At 54.1% G+C, this 27278-nt stretch overlaps 2 protein-coding genes across 3 annotated transcripts; both read right to left on the reverse strand.

Annotated features, from left to right (window-relative positions):
* Nucleotides 1–511: 511 nt before the first annotated feature.
* On the reverse strand, nucleotides 512–23719 carry LOC136457800 (uncharacterized). Of its 2 annotated transcripts, none has more exons than XM_066457807.1 (6): nucleotides 23332–23719; nucleotides 22761–22891; nucleotides 21845–21970; nucleotides 4235–4339; nucleotides 1430–1543; nucleotides 512–790 (listed from the first exon to the last, which is right to left on the reverse strand). In XM_066457807.1, exons 1-6 carry the CDS (start codon nucleotides 23636–23638, stop codon nucleotides 746–748), a joined length of 828 nt encoding a protein of 275 aa, XP_066313904.1. In that variant the 5' UTR covers nucleotides 23639–23719; the 3' UTR covers nucleotides 512–745. The 2 variants fall into 2 exon arrangements, with proteins under 2 accessions (XP_066313904.1, XP_066313905.1); XM_066457808.1 differs by having other exon boundaries at nucleotides 21911–21970; nucleotides 23332–23718.
* On the reverse strand, nucleotides 16641–17204 carry LOC136461461 (uncharacterized). The gene has a single exon (XM_066460738.1). It carries the CDS (start codon nucleotides 17202–17204, stop codon nucleotides 16641–16643), a length of 564 nt encoding a protein of 187 aa, XP_066316835.1.
* Nucleotides 23720–27278: the final 3559 nt, after the last annotated feature.

Consider the following 27278-nt stretch of genomic DNA (forward strand, 5'->3'; position numbering starts at 1 on the left):
ACACAAAACAAAAATGTCCCCATTCTCCTAACTAAACACAGAGACGGAACCATTCCATCTAAAAAACTGAAATGCATCCATCACATCCCTCTTATCCCAAAACCAAATGCACCCCATGGAAGATTTGGCCCTTGAAGCTTCACGGCGCGAAGTTTCTTGTCCCCATCCTCCTAACTTGTGTTGGGCGACGTCTTCACCGAGCGGCGTGGAGCTCGCCACCTTGCGCTCAAATACGTTTGTTATAAAGAAAAGCAGGCATGCTTCATCGCTTCCTGCATCAAAAGAACATTTGTAGCCCAAGGACAAGGAGACGCAGTGAGTCACAACAAACCGCAGCATCGCCGTTGCCGTTACAAGCGGCGCCATTTTTCACATTCAGAAGAGGGGGCCGGGGGTGGAGTAGGGTGTCAGTACTACTACTTAGAGCGAAAAGTACAGGAATAAAGCTGTGGTACCTGGCTATTTCGGAGATCTACTGCGTATTTTATAATAGTAAAAAAATAACAATTCATATTCCGAAGGACGTCCGTCACACTGTTGCTAGCGCATTACCCATTATGTGACCATGACGGCACGAAAGTAGTTAGCAAGTCGGGTCGCACAAGGTCTCAACAACCACAACCTCGTCTGACAAGTAATAAGGACGCGAAAATATAAACACTGGACACAAGCGGATTAAGTTGCTAACAATTCCAAGCGGAGCATCAATGACAGTGGTCAAACATCCGGTCCGTCCACAGCATCATCAATCTCTCCAGAATGGCACTTTTCTCTTCGTCTGCTTGAAGCCCTGCGCATAAATCATTAAATCCTTAGTGCCAATGGTGATAAAACAAGAAAGGAATGTTTTCAAGTTTTATGTTCTAGTTGCTATCCTCATCAAAGAAAATTCCTTTTGGTGTCTTATTACATAATAGTTCCACGTGTGATTATTTATTTTATGGTATATGCTCCAAAATATACTGGCATTTGGAACATTCTAGGTGAACTCACCCCCCATCAAACACTTCCCATTGTGATTCATTTGTACCCATAACATGTAACTGCAGCATACAGAAGCAATATGGCACTGTTATCTACTAAACAAATTTGTTCCAGTGACAAATGTTCCTAGCATTTGAATATGAATTATGTATCTTTGTTTCTTTTGTTACAGAAATGCACATGTGGAAACTGAAAAATGTATGACTCAATGCAAACCTTGAAATTGCACAGAAATGTTGTCCAAGTATTTTAACAAAGAGAGGTTGTCTTAAGTATTAGCATCTACTAAGACTTTTCAAAAAAAGAAAGGCTTACAATGTATTCAATTTCAAATTATACTGCAAAAGAATATAATAAATCAAATGCGAAACAAGGATGACATTTACGCAACGTGGACATTTTAGATAATGAAAAGTTGATACTTGATAGTCTTAAATAAGCATACCTTCTTTAAATCTGAATATAGACCTTCCACCCTTTTCTCTGTCTCCTTAGTGAATGACCATATTCTGTTAGCAGTAGAGTTCATCGTGACCCATTCATCAGCTATAACTTGAACCTGCAGTAGTATGACCATGAAATGACCATCTGAAAACAAGTACCTACAGCTACAACCATATTTACAGCACAACAGCACATAACCATGAAAGTTGTAAAACAAAGCTTTGAAGTGCCAAAGGAGCTATAAGGCAACTGGATACTGAAGCTTAAAATCCCTAACTGTACTATGATGTCCTTTCTACGATGCGGTGGATGAAGATGCTGGAAATAAGGTCAACATTTTCAACACTGTAAGAACAGATCGATCATAAAATTCAGCGTTGCGTTAAAGATTTTCAGTTCTTGCATATGGCGTTCTGGAGGGTATTATTTATGAAGATAGTTCTTAGGGCTGTAATTTTCTTCTGGTTCTACAAATTTTGAAGGGATTCCTTCAAGTACAATATTGGTGACCCGAACTCCATGCCAATCAAGTTCTGTTCATTAAGGTAGAATGCATATTATTATACTTCCCAGTCTAATTTTCCCCTGAAAAGCACTTTGACCAAAAGTATGTCATATTGGTTCTGGATAGCAAAAGGAGCATAGATGCATATCACTTCAGAAGAGGGAAACGGGGTTCCTTCATAACCACTGACACCAGTTATAAACAGGCATAACATGCCCTTAAGTCTCCCCATTAATCATCTTCCAAATCGTGCTTGTCCCACCAGCCCATTGATCACTGGGGTTGGTATTACCACTTCCACCCACCAGCATGCTGTCACAGCCAATAGGATGCTGTCCACTGATAAATCGGTAATTGGACTGAGATGTGGTGTGGCCACGGAGAGCAATGTGGCTGAGGTATGGTGTGGTGCTGGTGGAAGGCAGTGGCATGCTCAATGTGTGGTTTGTGTTCACAGCTGCAACAAGCTTGGTTGGTGTGGGAAGTAGAATGAGATCAAGTCGTAACTATGGTATAGGACTCTACCCGGAGGGAGGGAGGGAGAGAGATCGTGGTCACAGGGATCTGGGACAATTCCGCATTCCACGAGCCAGAAACACTGTCCTGATTCACGGGTCGAAATCAATGATGGTCACTGTCCTGTTGCCACATGGAATGAGATGTATCAAGGAATAAAAGGGGGAGGGGGAAGATATGGAGGATGATGCTGTTGGTAAGGGGAGGGGGGGAGATATGGAGGAGGATGCTGTTGCTAAGGTGTGGGAGGCACCCAGACCCAGCACTGATGAGGACCATTGACCACCAGCCACCGGGTGACAGCACCACACTGGTGCTGTAGCAGCCACAGCGGGATACGGATGTCTTCAGTGAAACTGAAACTACTAGAGCAAAGATGAGAACAAGAGCAGACGACTTTACCCAGATGGAAGACCAGTTTTGGCCAGTGGTGATGGATCTAGTGCTGGCAGCATTGATGGAGTAGGGACTTGGGAGCAGAGAGAAACGAGGAAGAAAGGAACTACTGGCAGCATGCATTCGCAAAGTGAGAGACTAGAGGTTATGCTCTTAATAACTTCTTAGGGCAGAATGTTAGGTCGGCTGGATGGGCCAGAGTGCAGAAGTCCAACTAATATTTACCTTTTCTTTTCTTTTTTTAACTTTACAATGGATCTTCTACATCTACTTCTGTATTGCATAGCCGTATTATATACCTCATCGAGCTTGGCTGAATGGGCCACTGTACACAGCTCAATTTAAACTATCTTGTTCTTTTTATTTTTTATTACTTTGTATTGGTCTTTTGTAACTACTCATACATGGCATATCAAAGCTCATTGACTCAGATTAGTTGGGGTCACTCAATTCAAACTAACCCCTTCAACCCGTGCTTTTAGACACCCACAACCCACGTCCCTCGAACCCGACCTGCCCGGGCAACCTAAATTTCTGGTGGCTGAGGGAGATTGGATCCCTATCGCTTTCTTATTGAAAAGGTGAGAAAAGTGATTCAACGTGGAATAATCTATAGTTTGCGACGAAGAGTGGGGAAGGCTAAAATAACATTTTGTATGAGAGGTGGTGGCTAAAACTTGCTAACTTGCTTAAGAACAAATCTTGTAGATAGATAAAAAGGATTATTGCTAAGTAAGCTGTTGCCGCAGCCTCCTAGCCCTCTGCCTCCTCATGTTTTTTTTTTTGCAGTAGTAGGACAGGCCCAACATTACAGGTAACAATGGTGAAGAGAAGCACTGCAACAACTTCATGTACCACCGACCACCACCACGATCAAACTACCGCGTGACTATCATAGTGATGGTGGCGGATGGCACAAGATGGCGGGTCAATATGCTTGACTTGAGAAATGTCCCTTTATTAATTTGTTAGTAGCACTTCTTTCTATTAATACAATGACGCGCAGCTCTCCTGCGTGTTCGAGAAAAAAAATTGTTGGTAGCAAAATGGTTATTTGCCACTGACGCTGTGTGAGTATTTTGTCTGAATTTCCAGAAAAAAAATTGGGTTGCAATTGAAAGATATGGAGTTGACAAATGCCAAAATAGTATCACAATAGTGACATTATTGTCACACCAAAGCTTATCATTATATTGCTTACATATATAGAGTGGACCTAAATTTCAACAACACAAGGTCTGAGAAAAAATGGTTAACCAGATAGATTAAAATTTTAAGGTGTACTACCACTTTACCAGACAAAAGATAAAAATAAAACTTGTAAATAAACAAGTAGCACATAAAAGGTCATGCAGCTAAAAGGTTCCTTGATAACCTATAGAAAGATACCTTCTTGATAGCTGAATGCAGAGCTTCGACCTTTTCTGTTGTGTCCTTTGCTACTGTCCATATATCCAAGTTCATCTTTCTTGATCCATCTTTTAGAATTTGAACCTATTTCATAAATCATAACTCCATAAGGTGAATAGCTGAAACAGCTTTCAGAATGGAGGCCCAATAGCACATAAAAGAACAGCTGGAATAATATTTTCTTTGCCACACATAACAGGCAATATAAGACGCGTACAAAATACAACAACAACAACAACAAAGCCTGTCAGTCCCAAGCAAGTTGGTGTAGGCTAGAGTTGAAACCCATCAAGAGCCCCTAGTCACGGTTCAGGCACATCAATAGCTGCTTTCCAAGCACTCTTATTCAAACATAGATCTCTAGGTATATCCCAAGCTTTCAAATATCTTTTTATTGCCTCCCCCCATGTCAATTTCGGTCTACCTCTACCTCTCCTCACATTATTAGCTTGGCTTAGGACTCCACAATGCACTGGTGCCTCTGAAGGTCTCCTTTGGACATGGCCAAACCACCTCAACCGATGTTGGATAAGCTTTTCTTCAATTGGTGCTACCCCTAGGCGGTCACGTATATCATCGTTCCTAACTCGGTCCATTCTTGTGTGACCACAAATCCATCGCAACATACGCATTTCTGCAACACTCGTTGTTGAACATGACGAATCTTTGTAGGCCAACATTCTGCTCCATACAACATAGCCGGTCTAATCGCCATTCTATAAAACTTGCCTTTTAGCTTTTGTGGTACCCTCTTGTCACAAAGAATGCCAGAAGCTTGTCGCCACTTGATCCACCCTACTTTGATTCTATGGCTAACGTCCGCATCAATATCTCCATCTCTCTGTAACATCGATCCTAGATAACGAATGGTGTCCTTCTTAGGCACTACTTGACCTTCCAAACTCACATCTCCCTCCTCCTGTGCAGCTCCGCCAAAGTCACATTTCATGTATTCGGTTTTAGTTCTGCTTAATCTAAAACCTTTAGACTCAAGGGTCTGCCGCCACAACTCTAGTTTCCTATTTACTCCCGCCTAGCTTTCGTCCACTAACACTACATCATCAGCGAACAACAAGACGTGTACAAAATAAGTTAGCAAAATTAAAACTCTACTGAAACAGATAAAAGACAGGTAGGTGGTTTGCTGGATTTGTAAAAAATAACACCTATGACGATCAGGCATTAATAATTTTTAAGGTTCGCAAAAGGTGTATCAATGAAGAAAACGAAAATCAAAGCAGCGATGTAAACAGTAGCAGTGCATGTTGGAATATAAGTGAATTGCCCACTGTCGGTGTCTTAGGACCGGGGGTCCCTCAACCAACGAGTGAGTTTGTGCTGCGTGCCCCTAATCCCGGATGGTGATGCAAAGAGACACAAGGTTTATACTGGTTCAGGCAATCGAGGCCCTACGTCCAGTCTGAGAGATTGATCTTGTATTCCTTGCACCGGAGTGCTCGTAGTAGGGGGTTACAAGCTAGGTGAGAGAGGGGGCTAGCCCCAGGTCTCGGTGAGGGTGGTGCAGGCTGCTTGAGGCGTTGTTCTCAAGCAGCGTAGTGGAAGTGTCAAATTCTATCGGTGTGTTCCTCTCCTTTTTGTCGCCCCTAGAAATGGCCCCGGTGCCTCCCTTTTATACTCTAAGGGAGACCTGGGACCGTACATAGATTGCTACATGGCGCTTCTGTAAACGGGGTGGCGTGTCCGAGCCCTGTAGCCGGCCACTGTCGTGGTATGGTCGATGGAGTGGCCCTGTCCTTGTCGTGCAGAGGTGACGCGCCGGTCATACTCGATCTTGTGCGTCGTGGGGACTCCAGTATAGCTTGATGTAGGACATGGCGGGCGACGTGCTGGTCACCGTGCAATGACGTCGTAGGGAGCAGCGGCCCTGCAGACGCCGAGGCCGAGCCATCGTGGGGGGCTCGGCGGATATGGATCCTCAGGCTGCCGAGCCCCTGAAGCAAACTGCCGAAGCCTTGGGGGAGTTATTGGACCTGGGTACTGATTCCGAGGCCACAGTAGCCCAGACGTGGCTCCCCACGCTGCGTTGTCCTTGGATCAGGAGTTGGCAGCACAGTGAGGCATGGGCGTCCACCATGTGCATGGTGGTCAGTACAGTGGCGGGTAACCCCTGCCCAGTCCGGGCGACGTGCGGGTCATCGTGTGATGACGTCGTGGGGAGCTGTGGCTCTGCAGGTGCCGAGGCCAAGCCATCGCGGGGGGCCCCCGGCGGACGTGGATCCCTAGGCTGCCGAGCCCCTGAAGCAGACTGCCGAGGCCTTGGAGGGAATTATTGGTCCTGGGTACTGATTCCGAGGCCACAGTAGCCCAGACGTGGCTCCCCATGCTGCGTTGTCCTTGGAGCAGGAGTGAGGCATGGGCGTCAGCCATGTGCATAGTGGTTAGCACAGTGGCGGGTAACCCCTGCCCCGTCCTGCTTCCTGTCCCGTCGGCCACTCTGCTGTACTGTGCCGAGCGTGCGGCCGATGTCAGAGGCAGCAGTTGGCTGAGTTAATGCAACACGACGTTTTGTCAGAGGGACGGGAGAAGGAAGAGGCAGCGGAGTGCTGCCGAGCCCGCCTCGCGCGGGACGGAGGGTCAGTGGCCCGGCCGAGGCCTTCGGCGGGGAGTCGCTCGAGGCCAGCGGTGAGGGTGCCTCGGGCGAGTCGGAGAATCGGCCGAGGCCAGCAGTGAGGGGGCCTCGGGCGGGTCAGAGAATCGGCCGAGGCCAGCGGTGTTTTAGCTGGTTTCGATCTTTACGAAGCCTACGCAGTCGTTTTTTGGGTCTTGCTTAGGGTACCCCTTCTCACGGCATCCGACAGTAGCCCCCGAGCCTTGGGGGGAGTGAAGGTACTCCCCCTGAGGTTCTGACGAGGATTGGCTCTCGACAGTTCCTGTTGGGATGATGTTTGTACTCGAGGCTTTGGTGGGTGCGCGCGAGCGCACCCGTCGGGTGTAGCCCCCGAGGCCCTGGAGGAGTGATTTCATTTCTTCAGGGGCTTTTTTCTCCTTCGAGTGAGGGGTGTTTGCCGGGCCCATGGGTGTGAGTTCGGATCGCAGGGCCTTGACGATGCTGCGGAAAAAGCCCCTCAGCCTCCGCCTGGAGCGAGAGGGCCGTCAGGGGTTCCCCCGGCTGTTTGTACGACCCCCGTACTTCTTTTTCGCTTGGAAGGAGGGGTGGAAGATGCCGCGCTACCCTCGGTGGGCGCGAGCGTCGGCATTTCCGGTGAGCTGTTATCGGGTAAGTCCAAGTGGAGGCCCGTACCCCGTTCGCTGGGGGTCGGCTAGCGGTCCGGGGACGCGCTCCAAGAGTACCGGCGGGTTTCTCTAGTGGGTGCCGAGGCCGTTCGCTGGGCCTCGGTGGCTCGGTGCCTCCCTACGGTGGGATCCCATTCGGAGACATCCTTGCCGGTCTCGGACACGACACAGGGTGCGCCCGTACAGGCTCGCCCGTAGTCGTCCCTGACTCTTTTGCCCTGGGGCAGCTGTCGAAACCCCCGGGGGGTCCAGCCTTCGAACCCCTGGACCGTAACGGTCTTGGGTCGCTTTTGTCTTTATCTTGGGCGTAGGAAGAGCCCCCGAGCCTCCGCACGGGGCGAGAGGGTAGTCAGGGGTCCTCCCGACTGTTTTGTCCGTCCCCGCACGTCCTTTTCGCTCGGACGGGGGGCTGTTTGCCGAGCCCACTCGTGTGCGAGCCTGAGCCGCTGGGTCTCGGCAAAGTTGCAGGAGGAGCCCCCGAGTCTCGCGCGGAGCGAGAGAGCGATCAGAGGTCCCCCTGGCTTTTTGGTTCGCCCCTCGCGCGTGAGGGTCTGTCTGCCGAGCCCCCCTCGGGTGCGAGCCTAGGTCGCGGGGTCTCGGCATCTTTAGCAGAGGGAGCTCCCTAGCCTCTGCACGGAGCAAGAGGGCCGTCAGGAGCTCTTCTGGCTTTTTGAACGACCCTCGCGCTTCCTTTTCGCTCGGAAGGAGGGTTTGTTTTGCCGAGCCCCCTCGGGTGCGAGCCTAAGTCGCTGGGTCTCGGCAATGTTTTTTGCAGGAAGAGTCCCTTAGCCTCTGCGCGGAGCAAGAGGGCCGTCAGGGATTCTCCTGACTTTTTACTCGACCCTCGCGCTTCCTTTTCGCTCGGAAGGAGGGGTGGAATGTGCCACGCTACCCTCGGTGGGCGCGAGCGATGGCAGTTCCGGTGAGCTGTTATCGGGTAAGTCCGAGTGGAGGCCCGTACCCCGTTCGCTGGGGGTCGGCTAGCGGTCCGGAGACGCGCTCCAAGAGTGCCGGAGGGTTTCTCTAGTGGGTGCCGAGGCCGTTCGCTGGGCCTCGGTGGCTCGGTGCCTCCCTACGGTGGGATCCCATTCGGAGACCTCCCTACCGGTCTCGGACACGACACAGGGCGTCCCAAGCGTTTCGCTTGCTTGGGCCTCGGCCTCGTATAGGCTCGCCCGTAGTCGCCCCTGACTCTGTTGCCCTGGGGCGGCTGTCGAAACCCCTAAGGGCCCAGCCTTCGAACCCCTGGACCGTAGCGGGCTCGGTGCCCAGTTCCTTTGCCTGAAAGGAATGGGGGGGGGTTATTTCTCTCCCTACGGCTAACAACGGCAGGCGCGTCTTTTGAGGCGACTTTTTCGGGGCAGTGAAACGGCGCCTGCTGCTGCTGCGGTTGGACGTGACGTGGTGTCCGCCGACGGGACGTATCTGCACGCACGATTTAATGAGGAGGGAGTGGGCGCGTGGGCGGTAAAACCGGATCTGGATAACCGCGCCGGATCTTTTGGGGAAACTTCCCCGATTTCGTCGCCCGGCGGTTTCGCCCTGTCCCTGCATAAATACGCGAAGAACCTCGCCCTTCCCCTTCTTACCTTTTCCGCACTCGCCTTCGCTGCCTCCGTGCCGTTGCTGAGAGCATAGAGCGCCGGGGAGGAGAAGGAGGAGGGCGAGAGACTGAAAGAGAGAGGGAGAGAGATTACCGCCGTAGCAGCGTCCTCCGCCGCGCAATGGCTGGTGGCCCCGTCATCCTCCCGGCGGATCCCTGGGAGCGGTCCGACGTCACCGAGGAGAAGCTGCAGTCGCTCGTGGAGGCCGGTCTTCTTCGCCCGATCACCGACCCTGACGAGCCGGAGTGGATTGCTCCGGGGAACGAGTCGGAGCCGAGGCCGCGCGACGGCTACGTGGTGAGCTTCGTCGTCTTCCACGAGCGAGGCCTCGGGTCGCCGGTGGACAACTTCATGCGGGCGCTCCCGCACTACTACGGTGTGGAGCTTCACAATTTCAGCCCCAACTCCATCGCGCAGGCGGCCATCTTCGTCGCCGTCTGTGAGGGGTACTTGGGGATTGCTCCCCACTGGGAGTTGTGGCTCCACTTGTTCCGAGCGACGTTCACCACCAAGCCGGGGGGAACGAGGGGGGCTCGGAAGGTGCAGAGGGCCGGCGGCTGCACCCTTCACGTACGCCAAGATCGGCAGTCCCTCTACATCCCGGCCCAGCTGTCCTCGTCCAACCGTCGTTGGTACGACGGCTGGTTCTACCTCCGCAACGACGGCGGAGGACTTCCCCCTTATACCGGGCGGGTTGTAGAGAGTCAACCAGAGAAATGGGGATACGGCGTCGTCAAGGCCGATCAGCCTAGGCTGGAACCGCTCTTGAGGGCCTTGGGGAAGCTGCGTGACCACGGTCTTTCGGCGGCCGTGGTCGTGGCGGCTTTTCACCGCCGGAGGGTGTTGCCGCTGATGGCCCGGCGGCGGCGGCTGTTCGAGATGACACCGGGCGATCCAATCGCTGGTGTCAAGATGTCCGCCTTCGCCCTTACCGACGACGAGACCCTGCGTCGGGTGAGAGAGGCGGTAGACGGGAAGCCGAAGATTGGCGATCTGATGCCGTTCCCGATGCGCCCGTCGTGGGGGTATGTCTCGCTGGTAAGTTGGATGTCGTCGAGGCTTTCGCGGCCTTCTTGTTTTTCGTTTTCCTTTTTTCTTTTTTGTCTGTTGTCTTACTTCGTTGTTCCCATAGGGGATAAGAGACGTGCAAGGCTCCCCGCTGCCCGTTCCCGAGGACGCCCGGCGGCGGTCCGTGAACAGGGCGCGTGCCGAGGAGGAGAAGAAGAAGAAAGATGCCAAGGAGGCGAAGCGCACGAAGAAGCTCCTTGCGCGCGAAAAGCTAGACGCCCGTCGCCGGCGTCAGAAGCTCGACGGTCTCCCGTTGGAGCCGTCTCCCTCGTCGTCGATGTCGGATTCTTCGGGCGACGGCGACGGGCGCGAGGTGGGGACGGCCTGCCTAGAACACCTCCCCGACATTAGGGAGATGGTGCCTAGGGCGCCGGCAAGGAGCCTGACGCTCCTAGGAGGAGGAGGTGTCCCGGGGCCGGTGGCGGCTCGTCCCGGGGCCGAGGCCGACACACCCGAGGCGCGGGTGTTGGAGGAGCGTGCCGTCAGCCCGATGGGTTCGACGGTGGAGGTGGAGCCGGCGACGGTGGGGGCGACCCCCTCGTCTCCGCGAAGGGTCGAGGAGGTGCCGGGGCCCGACGGAGGCCAGCTGGCACCGGTGGTCACCGAGGCCGCGCTGCTGCCACCACCGCCGCCGTTGCAGAGGAGACTGGCGGTGTTGAAGCGGCTGCATCCCCGTTCACGGTAAGCGTTTTTTCTGGTGGAGTACGTACTACTTCTTGTTTGCCCCTCGGTCGCGTGCTGACCTTGGGAGTGTCTTTGCTTCCAGCCAGACGCATCTGGTGGAAGATCCTCCCTTGGCGCCCCGTAAGGCGCTCAAGGTGAATGTTAGCTCCTCTGCCCATCAGGCAGCGGAGGCGCAGGCTGGCGTGCAGCGTGGCGCGGCGTCAGGGCGGGGCCGTTTCGGAGGAGGCGGCTGCCCAGGAAAAGGGTGCCGAGGCAGCCGCGGAGCGAGTGGAGGAGGAGGAGCCCACTGCCTCGCGACGTCGCGGGTCTTGGGGCGAAGGAGGCTGGGGCGTCCATTATTGCCGAGGCCGTTGAGGGTGAGGCCGGAGCCCCCGAGACCTCTGAAGCCAGGGCGGTGGACGCCGGGGCCACCGAGGTAGAGATGGCGGAGGCCAGAGCCCCCGGGTCCGTCGAGGCTGAGGCGATGGAGGTGGAGACGGAGCAAATTTTGGCGCCGCCCCTGGTTCAGACAATCTCGTCTGATGATTCTTCCCGAGGGAAGGAGGCGGCGGACGTCGAGGAGGCCAGTACCGCGGAGCAGCCGGTCCCAGATCCCGCCGAGGGGAGTTCGGCCCTTGCCCGGCTACGGCCCGAGCCCCGTGGGTGGAACTTCCCGCGTGTTTTCTGGCGGAGCCAGGCTGATCCCGAGGGGGAGCCTGTGTTCGCCCTTGAAGATATCGCAGAGGGGGGGCGGTGGGATACCCTCGAGCAGTACCACCAACTGGCAGTGCGGTCGCTGCAGACGGCGATGACTATTATGGGACGGGACTTGCCCGGTGTTACCCAGGTAAGTACCTTCCTCTCCCGTGCCGAGTTGTTTTCTCTTCGAGTTCCCTCGCAGCGTTTTGACGCGCGTTTCTTACCTTTATAGGAGCTCGAGACCCGGTCCCTTGGGAAATCGGTGTTCCTACGAAGGGAGAGGGATATCTGGGACCAGCTCCGGCGGCAGAGGGGCCTGCTCGCCGACGCCCAGAGGCTTTTGTCAGCGCGGTGCGCGGAGGTGGAGGACCTCCGCCTTCGTTGTGCTGACCTTCAGGCCGAGTTGGTCACGGCTAAGGGGCAGGCTGCCCCCTTGGAGGCGAAGATCAAGGAACTGGAGGAGGAGCGAGACTCCTTCAGGTCTCGGGCCCAAGAAGCGACGGCCTCTGCGAAGGCCACAGCCGGGCAGCTGGGTGCGGAGCAGAGCGAGCATCAGGCGACGAGAGTCGCCTTGGCAGAGGTTACCAAGGCGGCCGAGGCCTCTCGGGTCGAGGTCTAGCCTGGAAGAACAAGGCCGAGGGTGAGTTCCGCTGAACCGTGTTCCTTGTTCCACTTGTTCTGGTTCGCGTTTGACTCCTGACCCCTCGTTGCGACGTAGATCTGAAAAAAGAAGCTTCCCAGGCGGCTGAGGCCTCCGTCGCAGCGCAAGCGGCGCTGGATGCTGAGGTCCGGGAGCACGAGGCGTTACGTAGCGCTGTCCGTACCGCCTGCGAGGCCCTGGACGTCGAGGAGGTCCAATCAGCCAGCTCCCTTGGGAGCCGCCTGATTGCGTTGAGCGGCCGCGTCCGCGAGAGGCTCCGGGGGGCTTTGCACACGGGTGTCAAGCGCGCCCTGGCTGTCGTCTCTTCGCACTACGCCATCAACCTCGAGGCTGTCAGCGACGGCTATGTATTGTCAGAAGATGACGAGGAGGCTGATGCGGAGGTCGTGAAGCTGTTGGAGGCGGCCGAGGCACCTGGCACGGCGCTGGCTGGTCTGTTTGAAGAAGAGGTGGTCCCTCCCGCGCCGGCCACCGATCCTTGAGCTTTGACCTGGGCCAAAAGGGGCCATGTAACCGGATTGAGTTAGTTGTTGTATCGTGACGTTTTTGTGGCTGTTGAGGCCTTTTAAAGTATTTGCGTATGTGCGTCTTTTAACCGTTTTCTGTTCTACTTCCAAGCCTGTGCCCTCTGTCTCGATCTTGGGAACCCGCAAAGAAATCCCTTGGTACCTAAGCCGTCCTTCGGCGAAGGGTGGTGAGGGAGCTGCCGTAGCCCAGAGGCGTAGGCCGTTCTCACGACTCGACCGGCCCTTTGGCCTCCAGACAAACTTTTGGTCTTTGGGTTTCTTGTGGAGGTCCCGTCGGAGCGTAAGAGAGTTTGGCGTAAAATTTTTTTGAAAGATCATTAACAAACGGTGTTCGAGACTCAGGGGGTTTCGGGATTTTAGGGGGTTTCCCCCTATTTGGCCCCCGAGGGAGGCTCGACTTTGCAGAGGCAGAGCCGAGTCTCCCTTATAGCGCTATTGTGACGTCGAGCCCCTATCTCTGCATAGAACTTCCTCGGAGCCTACGCTGTCCTTTGGGTGAAAAGGTGGTGAGGGAGCTGCCGTAGCCCGGAGGCGTGGGCCGTTCTCACGGCTCGGCCAGCCTTTTCGCCTTTGAGACGTTCGTACGGTCCTTAGGTTCTATACGATCGACTTGTCTATAAGGGGGGTTCCTCGAAAGATTATAACAACTAAGAACGCTTTCTTTATTGTATTTCGAGAAACAATGTAAACAACGTTTGGAAATTTAAGGGTAGAAGCGACGTAGCTGTTCTATGTTCCAAGCGTTTGCGAAGATTTCGCCCTTCTCGTTGGCCAACTTGTAGGTCCCGGGCTTCAGCACTTGAGCGACGATGTACGGCCCTTCCCAGGGTGGGGTCAGCTTGTGGCGGCCCTTGTTGCTCTGCCTCCGTCTCAGCACCAGGTCGCCCACCTTCAGGTCTCGGCTTTGGACGCGCCGGGCTTGGTAGCGCCGTAGGGCTTGCTGGTACCTGGCTGAGTGTAGTAGCGCGACGTCTCGGGCTTCCTCCAGTTGGTCGAGGGCGTCTTCGCGGGCAGTGCGGTTGCTTTGCTCGTTGTACGCCTGTAGCCTCGGGGAACCGTATTCTAAGTCAGTGGGGAGGATGGCCTCGGCTCCATAGACCAGGAAGAACGGTGTGAATCCCGTGGCTCGGCTTGGGGTATTTCTTAGGCTCCAGATGACTGACGGGAGTTCGGCAAGCCATTTTCTTGCCAAACTTCTTCAATTGGTTGAATATTCTTGGCTTAAGGCCTTGTAGGATCATGCCGTTGGCACGCTCTACTTGGCCATTCGTCCTTGGGTGCCCTACGGCCGACCAAGCCACCCGGATGTGGTGGTCGTCGCAGAACGTTAGGAACTTGCGTCCGGTGAATTGTGTCCCATTGTCAGTGATGATGGTGTTAGGAACCCCGAACCTGTGGATGATATCGGTGAAGAACAGCACCACTTGCTCGGATTTGATCTGAGCGATTGGGCGAGCCTCGATCCATTTGGAGAATTTGTCGATAGCTACCAGCAGATGGGTATGGCCCCCGGATGCCTTCTGCAGAGGCCCAACCATGTCCAGCCCCCACACAGCGAATGGCCATGTGATGGGGATGGTTTGGAGGGCTTGGGCCGGAAGGTGCGTCTGTCGAGCGTAGTACTGGCATCCCTCGCAGGAGCGTACTAGCTTCGTGGCGTCGGCCACCGCCGTTGGCCAATAGAAACCTTGGCGGAAGGCGTTACCCACGAGCGCCCGAGGCGCCGCGTGGTGCCCGCAGACTCCCGCGTGCAAGTCCCAAAGTAAGGATTGGCCAGCCTCGGTGGTGATGCATCGCTGGAGAACACCAGATGGGCTACGCCTATACAACTCGTCGTCGCAGAGGGCGTAAGTCTTGGCGCGTCGCGCAAGCCGTCGGGCTTCGGTTCTGTCAGCAGGCAGTTCTCCTCGAACGAGGTGATCAAGGAAAGGGACTCGCCAGTCCGTTCCTTGGTCGACCTTGGGAGGCTCTGCGTCAATCGCCATGGCCTCGGGCTCGGCGGGCGAGGTCTTGGTGGCAGAGGGGGCCTCGGGCCCTTCGGTGGGCTCGGCCGATGGGCCCTCTTCCATCGCTGAGGCGTAGTCGACGGATGGCTTGTGGAGGTCTCTGGTGAAGACGTTCGGGGGGACCGGGGTCCGTGCAGACGCCATCTTTGCTAGTTCGTCCGCGGCCTCGTTGAACTTTCGTGCAACGTGGTTGAGTTCGAGACCGTCGAACTTGTTCTCCAGGCGACGTACCATCGCGCAGTACGCCTTCATTTTGGGGTCATGGCAGCTTGCCTCTTTCATCACCTGATCGACGACGAGCTGCGAATCACCCCGTACGTCGAGACGTCGTACTCCAAGTTCGATGGCAACTTGCAGGCCGTTGATGAGGGCCTCGTATTCGGCGACATTGTTGGAGGCGGCGAAGTGAAGCCGGATCATGTAGCGCATGTGTACTCCGAGGGGCGAGACCAGGAGCAGGCCCGCGCCAGCCCCAGTCTTCGTCAGGGACCCGTCGAAGTACATGGTCCAGCATTCTGATTGGATCTGAACGGGTGGCAGCTGTGTGTCGGTCCATTCGGCTACAAAGTCGGATAGGGCCTGTGATTTGATCGCCTTCCAAGGCGCGAAGGACAGGGTTTCCCCCATGAGTTCGACAGCCCACTTGGCTACTCTACCCGAGGCCTCCCGGTTTTGGACTATCTCTCCGAGAGGAAACGACGACACCACAGTCACCGGGTGGGACTCGAAGTAGTGACGCAGCTTGCGTCGAGCCAAGACTACTGCGTAAACCAGCTTCTGGATGTGGCGGTAACGCGTCTTAGTTTCGGAGAGCACTTCGCTGATGAAGTAAACAGGTCGTTGGACGGGTAGAGCATGTCCCTTCTCCTGCCTCTCGACTACTACGGCCGCGCTGACCACTTGGGTTGTCGCGGTGACGTAGAGCAAGAGGTGCTCGCCCTCGGCGGGCGGTACCAAGACGGGGGGGTTGGTCAGCAGTGCTTTGAGCCTGGCGAGGGCTTCCTCGGCCTCGGCGGTCCAAGAAAAGCGCTCGGACTTTCTCAAGAGGCGGTACAGGGGCAGGCCTTTTTCGCCGAGGCGCGAGATGAAGCGACTTAGGGCCGCAAGGCATCCCATGACCCTCTGTACTCCCTTGAGGTCTCTGATTGGCCCCATGCTGGTTATAGCTGAGACCTTCTCTGGGTTGGCCTCAATGCCGCGTTCCGAGACTATGAATCCCAAGAGCATGATGCCCCTCTCTCTAAGGCATTTGAAGGTCACCCCCAAGTCATTCACGAGATTTTCGGCCTTTCTGGTTTTGACCACGATGTCGTCCACGTAGGCCTCGACGGTCTGCCCAATGTTGTCGCCAAAGACCTGGGTCATGCACCGCTGGTACGTGGCACCTGCGTTTCTGAGGCCGAAGGGCATCGTCACGTAGCAGTACATGCCAAACGGTGTGATGAAGGAAGTCGCGAGCTGGTCGGACTCTTTCATCTTGATCTGATGGTATCCGGAGTACGCATCGAGGAAAGACAGGGTCTCGCACCCTGCGGTGGAATCAACGATTTGATCGATTCGAGGTAATGGGAAGGGGACCTTTGGACAGGCTTTATTCAGACCGGTGTAGTCTACACACATCCTCCACTTCCCATTTTTCTTCTTGACTAAAACGGGGTTAGCCAACCACTCCGGGTGGGATACTTCCTTGATGAACCCGGCCGCCAAGAGCTTCTGTACCTCCTCCCCGATGGCCCTGCGTTTTTCTTCGTCGAAGCGACGCAGGCGTTGCCTCGCCGGTCTAGATCCAGCCCGGATGTCCAGGGCGTGCTCGGCGACTTCCCTCGGTATGCCCGGCATGTCCGAGGGACTCCATGCGAAAATGTCGGCGTTCGCACGGAGAAAGTCGACGAGCACGGCTTCCTATTTGACGTCGAGGGTGGCGCTGATTTTCAGCGCCTGGTCGTCGGGGCATGCGGGGTCGACTGGGATGAGTTTGATGGTTTCAGCGGGCTCGAACGCCCCCGCGCGACGCTTGGAGTCAGGCACCTCGCCACTGAGCTGGTCTAGGTGGGCGATGAGGGTCTCGGCCTCCGCAAGGGCCTCGGCGTACTCGATGCACTCGACGTCGCAGTCGTATGCATGTTCGTACGTGGATTCGATCGTGATGACCCCATTAGGGCCTGGCATCTTGAGCTTGAGGTAGGTATAGTTGGGCACTGCCATGAACTTGGCGTAGCATGGTCGCCCCAGGATGGCGTGGTAGGCTCCCCCGAACCCGACTACTTCGAAGGTGAGGACTTCCTTGCGGTAGTTGGAAGGGGTGCCGAAGCAGACGGGAAGGTCGATGCGCCCGAGGGGTTGCGTGCGCCTACCCGGCACGATGCCGTGGAAGGGTGCAACGTCGCCTCGTAGCCTTGACCGGTCGATCTCTAAGAGCTCCAGGGTGTTGGCGTAGAGGATGTTGAGACCGCTGCCTCCGTCCATCAACACCTTGGAGAGTCGGGTGTTGCCGATGATCGGGTCGACGACCAGCGGGTACTGCCCAGGATTCGGAATACGGTCGGGGTGGTCACCTCGATCGAAGGTGATCGCCTCTCGGGACCAGTCGAGGTACTGGGGGGTGGCCACCTTGACCGAGAAGACTTCTCGGCGCTCCCTCTTGCGCTGCCGCGTCGTAAGGCATGCCGAGGGCCCACCGAAGATCATGAAAGCGTTGCGTACCTCGGGGAACCCGTCGTCCTTGTCCTCGTTCCGACCGCTGGCGCCCTTCTGCTTGGCGTCGTCGTCGGGGAGCCCGAGCTTGGCGTAGTAGCGCCGCAGCATGGTGCAATCCTCGAGAGCATGCTTCACCGGACCTTGATGGTAAGGGCAGGGCTTCTTCAGCATGTCGTCGAATAGCCCGGGGCCACGGGGGCCTCGGGCATTCCTGCGATCTGTTGTGGCGACATGGATGGCCTCGAGGACCTCCCGCTTCCCTGGGCGACCCTTCTTCTTTTTCTTTGGGAGGTGGGAGGTCGAGGCCACGGGGGCCTCTTCCCTCCGCTTACCCTTGCAATCGGCGTCGGGGAAGATGGCTCCGACAGCCTCTTCCCCTGAGGCGAAGCTGGTGGCGATGTCGAGGAGCGCGGCAGCAGAGCGCGGGACGTTGCGTCCTAACTCTCGGACCAAGTCCCGACAAGTGGTGCCGGAGAGGAAAGCCTGGACGATCTCCGAGTCGCCGACGCTGGGTAGCTCGGTGCACTGTTTGGAGAAGCGCCGGATGAAGTCTCGGAGAGACTCGTCCGGCTTCTGGCGGCAGCTCTTAAGATCCCAGGAGTTCCCGGGGCGTACGTAAGTGCCCTGGAAGTTCCCGACGAAGATCCTAACTAAGTCGCGCCAGTCGTGGATTTGCGAGGGAGGGAGATGCTCGAGCCAGGCTCGTGCCGAGTCCGACAACAGCAGAGGGAGATTGCGGATGATGAGCAGGTCATCGTCCGCGCAGCCCAGCTGGCAGGCCAGGCGGTAATCGGCGAGCCAGAGCTCCGGGTTGGTCTCGCCGCTGTACTTCGCGAGATTGGCCGGCTGTCGGAACCGGGCGGGGAAAGGAGCCGCGCGGATGGCCCTGCTGAAGACCCGAGGGCCTGGCGGCTCAGGGGAAGGACTGCGGTCCTCACCGCTGTCGTAGCGACCGCCTCGGTGCGGGTGGTAGCCCCGGGCGGCTCCGTTGTCGTGGCGCCGTCGCCCGCCAACTACTTCGTGGTCGCCCCGTGCCTCGCGTTGGTCTCTAGGTCGATCGCGTACCGAGGGGGCCCTGTTGACCGTCGGCGTGCGAGCGGCCTCGGGGCGGACCGAGGCGTCCTGGCCCCGGCGAGGTTGCGCTGCGGGCTGCTCCGAAGTGCCTCCGCGCCGGCGGGAGGCGGAACTTTCGGCCTGCTGCACCGCTGCGGTCTCGAGGAGGTCGCGGAGCTCTCCGCGGACCCGTCGCCCCTCGGTCGTGGAGGGCTCGGGCATCGCCCGGACCAGCATCGCAGCCGCTGCGACATTCTGGCTAGCGCGATTAAAGATTGGGGGTGGCTCTCCCCCCTCGTTATCGTTGATGCGGTGATGGACGTCGCGGGCCCTCCCTCGGGCTCCTCCGCCCTCACCACGCCCTTGCTGCTCCTGCTCAAGAGTGTCCCGAAGCTGTTGCAGAAGGAATCGGTCTTGTTCGACCTTGGCTTGAAGCTCGCGGAGCTGCTCGAGGTCTGGGCGTCGATGTCCCCCACGAACAGGATTCTCGTTCCGTGCTGCCGGGGGTTCGAGACGCGGAGGTGTGGCGTCGCCCGCCCCTGCCCGGGGCGGGGAATGGTTGCCTGTCCTCTCGTCTTCTTCGCCCGCCCTTGGCATCCCGAGCCCGACGTGGAAGCACTCACGAGATGGATCGTAAGTCCCTTCGTCGTCGGGGTCGGAGTAGCCGAGGCAGTAGTCGCTCGCAGCCAAGAATTGGCGCAAAGCCCCAGGGTTGTGGAGTTCGGAGAAGTCCGCCCCGGGCCATGCCTCGTCCTCGTCCGAGGAGTCGGGGCGAATGCTTAGGTTGGGAGCGAAGCGCTGGCGGCGTTCCGAGGGGCGCTCGTGAGTGGCAGCGTAGGCGTAAGAGGCGGCGGCATTTCTCAATCCAAGGGATGGCGACGGTGCCGTTTCCATATTCTGCCCCGCCGGGGTCGGCTCTCCAGGGAGTGGTGGAGCGGAGCTAGACGGCTGGGTATCGCCGCAAGCCGCCGACGATGTTCCTTCGTCCATGCTCAGGCCAGACAGGTCCCCAGCCAGGGACCCCATACCAACAGCTGGTCGTAGGGTATCGGCGGGGAGTGGCGTGCCGCCCTGGGTTCGCGTAGTGTCGGGGTGGCCTTGCTCGCGTCGTGCCTGGCGAGCGTGGCGAGAGCGGCTGCCCGGGCGTCGCCTGCGCCTGGGCTGCCGGGGCGTGACTTCGTCGTCGGACGGTGGGGCTCGAGGGGCGAGGAGCACCATGTCGTACTCATGTCCTAGAGACATGAACTCTAGGCTTCCGAACCAAACTATGGTGCCGAAACGCAATGGTCGTACGGGGTCTGCCATCCGGAACTTGCTAGGATGATGAAGCCGACACGCAGCGCCCCTACCGGGCGCGCCAACTGTCGGTGTCTTGGGACCGGGGGTCCCTCAACCAACGAGTGAGTTTGTGCTGCGTGCCCCTAATCCCGGATGGTGATGCAAAGAGACACAAGGTTTATACTGGTTCAGGCAATCGAGGCCCTACGTCCAGTCTGAGAGATTGATCTTGTATTCCTTGCACCGGAGTGCTCGTAGTAGGGGGTTACAAGCTAGGTGAGAGAGGGGGCTAGCCCCAGGTCTCGGTGAGGGTGGTGCAGGCTGCTTGAGGCGTTGTTCTCAAGCAGCGTAGTGGAAGTGTCAAATTCTATCGGTGTGTTCCTCTCCTTTTTTTCGCCCCTAGAAATGGCCCCGGTGCCTCCCTTTTATACTCTAAGGGAGACCTGGGACCGTACATAGATTGCTACATGGCGCTTCTGTAAACGGGGTGGCGTGTCCGAGCCCTGTAGCCGGCCACTGTCGTGGTATGGTCGATGGAGTGGCCCTGTCCTTGTCGTGCAGAGATGACGCGCCGGTCATACTCGATCTTGTGCGTCGTGGGACTCCAGTATAGATTGATGTAGGACATGGCGGGCGACGTGCTGGTCACCGTGCAATGACGTCGTAGGGAGCAGCGGCCCTACAGACGCCGAGGCCGAGCCATCGTGGGGGGCTCGGCGGATATGGATCCTCAGGCTGCCGAGCCCCTGAAGCAAACTGTCGAAGCCTTGGGGGAGTTATTGGACCTGGGTACTGATTCCGAGGCCACAGTAGCCCAGACGTGGCTCCCCACGCTGCGTTGTCCTTGGATCAGGAGTTGGCAGCACAGTGAGGCATGGGCGTCCACCATGTGCATGGTGGTCAGTACAGTGGCGGGTAACCCCTGCCCAGTCCGGGCGACGTGCGGGTCATCGTGTGATGACGTCGTGGGGAGCTGTGGCTCTGCAGGTGCCGAGGCCAAGCCATCGCGGGGGGCCCCGGCGGACGCGGATCCCTAGGCTGCCGAGCCCCTGAAGCAGACTGCCGAGGCCTTGGAGGGAATTATTGGTCCTGGGTACTGATTCCGAGGCCACAGTAGCCCAGACGTGGCTCCCCATGCTGCGTTGTCCTTGGAGCAGGAGTGAGGCATGGGCGTCAGCCATGTGCATAGTGGTTAGCACAGTGGCGGGTAACCCCTGCCCCGTCCTGCTTCCTGTCCCGTCGGCCACTCTGCTGTACTGTGCCGAGCGTGCGGCCGATGTCAGGGGCAGCAGTTGGCTGAGTTAATGCGACACGACGTTTTGTCAGAGGGACGGGAGAAGGAAGAGGCAGCGGAGTGCTGCCGAGCCCGCCTCGCGCGGGACGGAGGGTCAGTGGCCCGGCCGAGGCCTTCGGCGGGGAGTCGCTCGAGGCCAGCGGTGAGGGTGCCTCGGGCGAGTCGGAGAATCGGCCGAGGCCAGCGGTGAGGGGGCCTCGGGCGGGTCGGAGAATCGGCCGAGGCCAGCGGTGTTTTAGCTGGTTTCGATCTTTACGAAGCCTACGCAGTCGTTTTTTGGGTCTTGCTTAGGGTACCCCTTCTCACGGCATCCGACACCCACCTCTCCCCATCAGCTTAAGCTTTTGGGTTGAACTGGTCGGTGCATGCAACTCAATATGGTATCAGAGCCAGAGGTCTCGAGTTCGAATCCTGGTTAGCGCAATTAAATAAAATAATTGTTGCTCGCTCCTATTCCACGTCTGAGGCCTGAGGGAGCCTCCACGTGAGAGTGAGTGTTGGAATATAAGTGAATTGCCTACCTCTCCCCATCAGCTTAAGCTTTTGGATTGAACTGGTCGGTGTATGCAACTCAATAGTGCATATATATATAAATATCAAAAGCGTGCAATATTTTTAGGCATATATGAAGATTAAATAGTTTTGACCCTGTAGACGAGATGAACAGAGTATCCAGCTAATATTTGAATAATTCTGGTGATGTATTCAGATTCTAATAGAGCTTTTAAGAGGCAATCTACACAAGAAAAAATTCTGACTCAGACAGTTGTTTGTCCAAACTAACCAGTAGTCCTATTTTAGTAGGAACATGAGCAAATACATCCAACATTTTTCTGAGTGTGAGAGGCACCTCATTTTCCATTGCCTTGATACTATCACCAAAATATGAGCTGCATAATGATTCCTGAATCTGCATGAAAAACAGCACAAAATACATGCTATTTAAGAACCTCTTTTTCTTTTAGGAACATAAATGTTAAATGTAAAGAAGTTGGCTAGTTTCATTCTACTCGCAATAAAACAATAAGCAGAAACAACCAGATTTTATTTAGGTTGACCAAACCATAAGCTTACTAACTCATATTCAGCTTCGTTGTCCACTACTACAGCAATAATGAAGAAACTAACATTGTTTTTGTGACAGGTCTTTGCCTAATGCCTAGTACATGTGCCTGTATTCCCCCTCCGCACCCACCCATAAAAGACCAAGATCCAATCAAAATGTCACACGAATGGAGCACACAAAATTTAACTTGAACAACTCCCACTTTTTTTTTGAAGGTAAAGGCAGGAGCTCTACCACTCAATTAAGTAGGGAAAAAAGAGTTTTATAACTCACACATTTTTCATCAATACAAAATATCCACTGCCTTCGTGCTACATGGCAGCAGCAGCTAGGACAGCATATTATGATTTCTTGATGCAGTAGCACTATCGCTGAGCACATTGTACCCATCTTACACCTAGACCATCTAATTATCTTGACCTACCATCACTAAAATTCAAGCTTGGAGGGTGCTTGATCATGATCTAAATGTATGAACTAAATTGTAGAATCAGAATATTTGTTTGTTTATTTATACTAGTAATAAAAATTTGTGCAATTTGGTAAGGTAGTAACACTCAATGACTACCCGAACTCCATGGGATTGATGAGGTACAATCCAGAAGGAACAAGTCACCAGACACACAGAACATACCTTGATATTTTCCTGCTCATTGATCAGAGACTGGATATCAAGTTCCATTGCTCTCACTACACGGTCATTCTCCTCCTCTAAAGGACCAAGTTTCTCATCCACCACTTTAGATTTACTATCCCAAAGAGATTCTGCAAGCATAGTTCAAAATATATCAGCATACAAAAGAGAGAAAAAAAATACAAGAAACTCCGTTAACATCATAGGACAAAGTAGATTACGCTTGGAATGTAGGAATTTCACTGGAATTAGTTTAAATTACGCTTGGAATGTAGGAATTTCACTGGAATTAGTTTAAATTTCACACAAAAACACAGGATATGGGTAAAATTCCATCTTCCAAACGGGGCCTAAAAATAGAGTACAGTTTTTTAATAAGCAGAATTCAATAAAAAACATTAACCCTAAAGACTAAAGTTCAGTTGTTAAACTATCGCAATCGCAAGACTGTCAATCGCGAATCACAAAATTAGAACACGGGTAAACAAGCCGCATGCTCTGAATCTTTGATACAAACAGGATTAGCCCTAACAGGACAAGGAGCTTAGGGTTTAGGGTTCTCCCAACATACCAAGCCGCGCCAGCTGCAGCTTAAGCTGCTCGACCTCCGACCGCAGCTCCTCGCGGAAACCGCCGTCCTCATCCCCGCCACTGGAGACGGAGGCGACCGGGGCGGCGCAATCCCTGGCGTGGTCACGCGGGAGGGCGAAGATGACGGCGAGGAGCGCCGCCGCGACGGCCAAAGCGGCACAGGAACGGCGGAGGTGTCTGGCGCTAGTGCTGTGGCGCCCGGACGCCAGGCGGAGGCCGAGGGAGACGAGGCGCAGCGGGAGGAGGAAGGCGACGACGATGGCGAGGAGCGCCGCGTCGACAGTCATTGTCGTCCGTGGCACGGTGGGAGAGCCCCCGCTACAACTGCAGATGGGTTTTGTGAGCCGTGGTCCAGTTGACCAATTCACACGCCTGACTTTTATTTAGGTACCCTTTATTTAAGCAATAATATACAGAATTAATTAATCACGTCATCGTCATCTCATCTCATCCTGTCTTCTTTTTTTATTTCCAATCGTGATAAAAGAACTGAGAGTTTTGTTTTTATAGGGAGTCTCTTATAACCTACTCCATCTGTTCCTAAATATTTATCGTTTTCGCTTTTCAGAGAAATAATTTTAATTAAATATATATTAAAAAATATTAATATTTATGGTACATAATTAGTATTATTGAAAAGATTTTTTAATTTAGTTTTTTAATAAATTTATTTAGAGATAAAAAAGTTACACGTATTTTCTATAAATCGAGTTAAATTTGCAGCACGCACACCAACGATGATAGTTGTTTAGAGACGAAGAGAGTAAGCTATAATATTTGTTCGATCCAAATGTGAGATGTCATGTCATCTGAGCCTTTCATAATTTGAGGGTACAAGATTTATAGGATTTTAACATTCAGTAAGTTACGATTTTAGCATTCTCTTAATCTCAAGATTTCCATTACATAATTAACCTTGCATTTTATGGACTCCTAACGGACGTTGACTAATATTTTTAATACAAAGCCACTTGCAGGAGATATAAGGCTTTGAATCGTACATATAAGATTTTGACATTCAGTAACTTATACGATTTTCCCTTCTCTTAATTTTAAGATTTTCTTGTTTTTTTTCAATTACATAACTAACCTTCCGTTTTATGGGCTTCTATCGAACGTTGACTAATACGAATCCAGTTACATAAGATATTCGGCTTTTACTCCTATTTAAGTATTTATACTAAGCAGAATTCATGAATCCTAAGAGCACGTACAACGCGTCCCTTCCATCCGTATGTAAGTCGTAGTTTTTTGCAAAAACAACCCCGTGGAAGCCTGGAGACGGAGGCCGCGTCGTCTTGCGAGACGACGGGGAAGTCCCGTGGTCCGAGGCTCAGACGGCTACTCCAGCAGCGTTGTAAGACAACCCTCTCCGAGTCGACGGCTCGCGGATCCCATGCGCGCGGGGTTCTGATTTCGGCGCGCGCGCTCACGGGCTTTCGTCGGGGGCCAGACACGGCCGGTGCCGGGTCGCCGGGGCATGAACGAGCTCTGCCTCGCGTCGTTCTACCACCGCGCGCCTATGTCCACAGCAGCAGGGGTGAGGAGGAGGCATCGACGGGGAGCGTCGCGCTCTGGGACATGGCCGGCCGGAGCCGGAGAGTCGTGCTCGAGCTCATCAGTACCAAGATCCACCCTGTAAGCACGCCGCTCCTCGCTCCTCGTCCTCGTCCAATTCACCAGCACATTGTGCATCTTTTTTTTCTCTCTCTCGCTACTACTTGAATTACTTCGAGTTGACCTGCTTGCTTATTCTTGATAAGTCCCCCGCAAACTTATCAAGCAATAGTATGAAAATACTCATCGCAGATACGAATTGACTTGTATTTGGCAATGATTCTACATGGATCCGAACAACTCAACTTATTCCTTTTCTTGTCTCAGGGATCTAAATGTTCTTAGCAGAGTGGCTTCACTTTGAGTCCTTGACACAACTGTCGATGCCTAATTCCTGATATATGTTTCTTACTGTTGTTTTAGAATGAACTAATGCCTGGTCGTTGCTGCTGTTTGATGTTGAGTTAAACCAGTACCAATTTGTTGCTGAAAATTCATTTTGTGTTACTGTGTGGAACTGAAGTCATTGCAGTGGTGCAGTCTGTTCCCTTTTCCTTACTTTGGCAAGGCATTATGCATTTGCAGAGCTATACTGTATTTTCCTCCTAGCAGTTACATGATCAAATTGAAGCATATAAGTTTTTAGGCTTCAACATCTGATAGGTTACTGTTATTAGCCGATTACTGATTCTAGCATATTGCAGTGAGTCTACACTCTGAAATTGTTCTCTGGTGCTTGGCGTGAGGAAGAGTAGAAGGATGTGCTGCTGGACTGTTGTAGCTTGGATGCTTATGTTTCATCTGATTTTGGCAAAAAAATAAAGAGCAGGAAGGTGAGGCTGTAGACTGCATGCGTGTATTGATTTTTCAGTTCAGTGTGAATGTGCTGCTATTTTTCTGAAACTGTGAACATGCTGCTATTTTCTGAAAATTCAGCCAGTACTATTTTTTTTTGTTATACCATGGACAGGGAAGTCCTTAGATGACTTTTGTTATACAGAGCTAGTAAATCATTAGTTTGCAAATGATTTTGTCCTATATGTAGTAAATTGAGCAACCTGTATATGTTAAACAACCTCTTTCATATGTTGCCAACTTGACATACATGTATGCACTACTTTGTGTAGGTTTTTTTGGCAGGACCTGGGTTATGAATACTTGCAGCTATATATAATATGATTATTATATTGATGGTTTTTAAAAATATTGTAATCATATTGCTCTTATTTATCCTTGATGAATTTTCTATCAAATAGCCACACAGTGGTATACAAAAATTTATTTACAGATGATCCTAGCTACATGCAAAACATTAAACAGCTTAGAGATGGATCCCTGTCTATGGATTGTATGACCCATCTTTATACCTGTCTGTATGATAGAATCGAGGCGCTTAGAGACGTACCCCGTCTGTAGGTTGTACATGCCCTAATGGGCCGAGAAACTCAAGGCCAGGCTTCTCTTCGTCCGTTTTTTTTGGCACTATTATGGTTAGTCAAACAATAGGAAAATTGTATTGAATTGACAATAGGTGCTATCGAAAATAGGAGTGACTATGGATTCGAACCATAGCACGCGGTTTCATAAAACCTATACGATTTTCCCGATCTAAATTAAGAGGGTTTCTATAATAATCTTGTTCAGCATGTTCTATTCAATATTGGTATGAGAGAATCTGACATGATATTCTTCTCCTACAACTAAAAAGAATAAAGCGTGGATATTTTTTGGTGCGACATTTGTTTTGGTTCGTCCGTTTGCCCACGCCCGTGCGATACCTCGCTCGTTTCGTCGCTCTGCCTTCGCCCGTGCAAAAAAAAATTCTACCTCATCTCTCGCATAAGTCACTCCTCCAATCGCTCTCTCCCCCTCGCGAGATCCCTCTCCACCGTGCGGTCGTGCCCCTCGCCGTGCGCATCGGCCACCGCATCGCCGCGAGCGGACGGCCTGGACCAAGCGCGGCGAACGACGTGGCTGAGGCAGAGAAGGTCGCTGGGGACCGCTGGTTTCTCAGGCGCTCGCCGAGGCGCGGTGCAGCCAGGCCGGATCCGGCCGGCGCTAGGTCGGAGACGGCGTAGCTGAGGCGGAGAAGGTCGGCCAGGAAGGGAAGAAGCGTCGTGGATGAGGCTGCGGTGGGCATAAGCGATGGCGCCTCCATGGGCGGGCGTGCCGCGCGAGCGGCCCCCCTCCCTCATCCCCACGCGAGTGGAGGCCGGAGGCGGAGGTGACCCATGACACCGTACTTGCGGCCGCCACTCCCGGTCTCCACTTCGACCCCCGCATGTAGCAACACATCCGCTTCCCCTCCCTCCGCCTCCTACGCGTCCGAACGATCTGGCGGGCGGGGACGCGCCGACAAAGCGGGTGGCT

Source organism: Miscanthus floridulus, chromosome 6 (genome assembly GCF_019320115.1).
Source record: "Miscanthus floridulus cultivar M001 chromosome 6, ASM1932011v1, whole genome shotgun sequence".
NCBI classification, from domain to species: Eukaryota; Viridiplantae; Streptophyta; class Magnoliopsida; order Poales; family Poaceae; genus Miscanthus; species Miscanthus floridulus.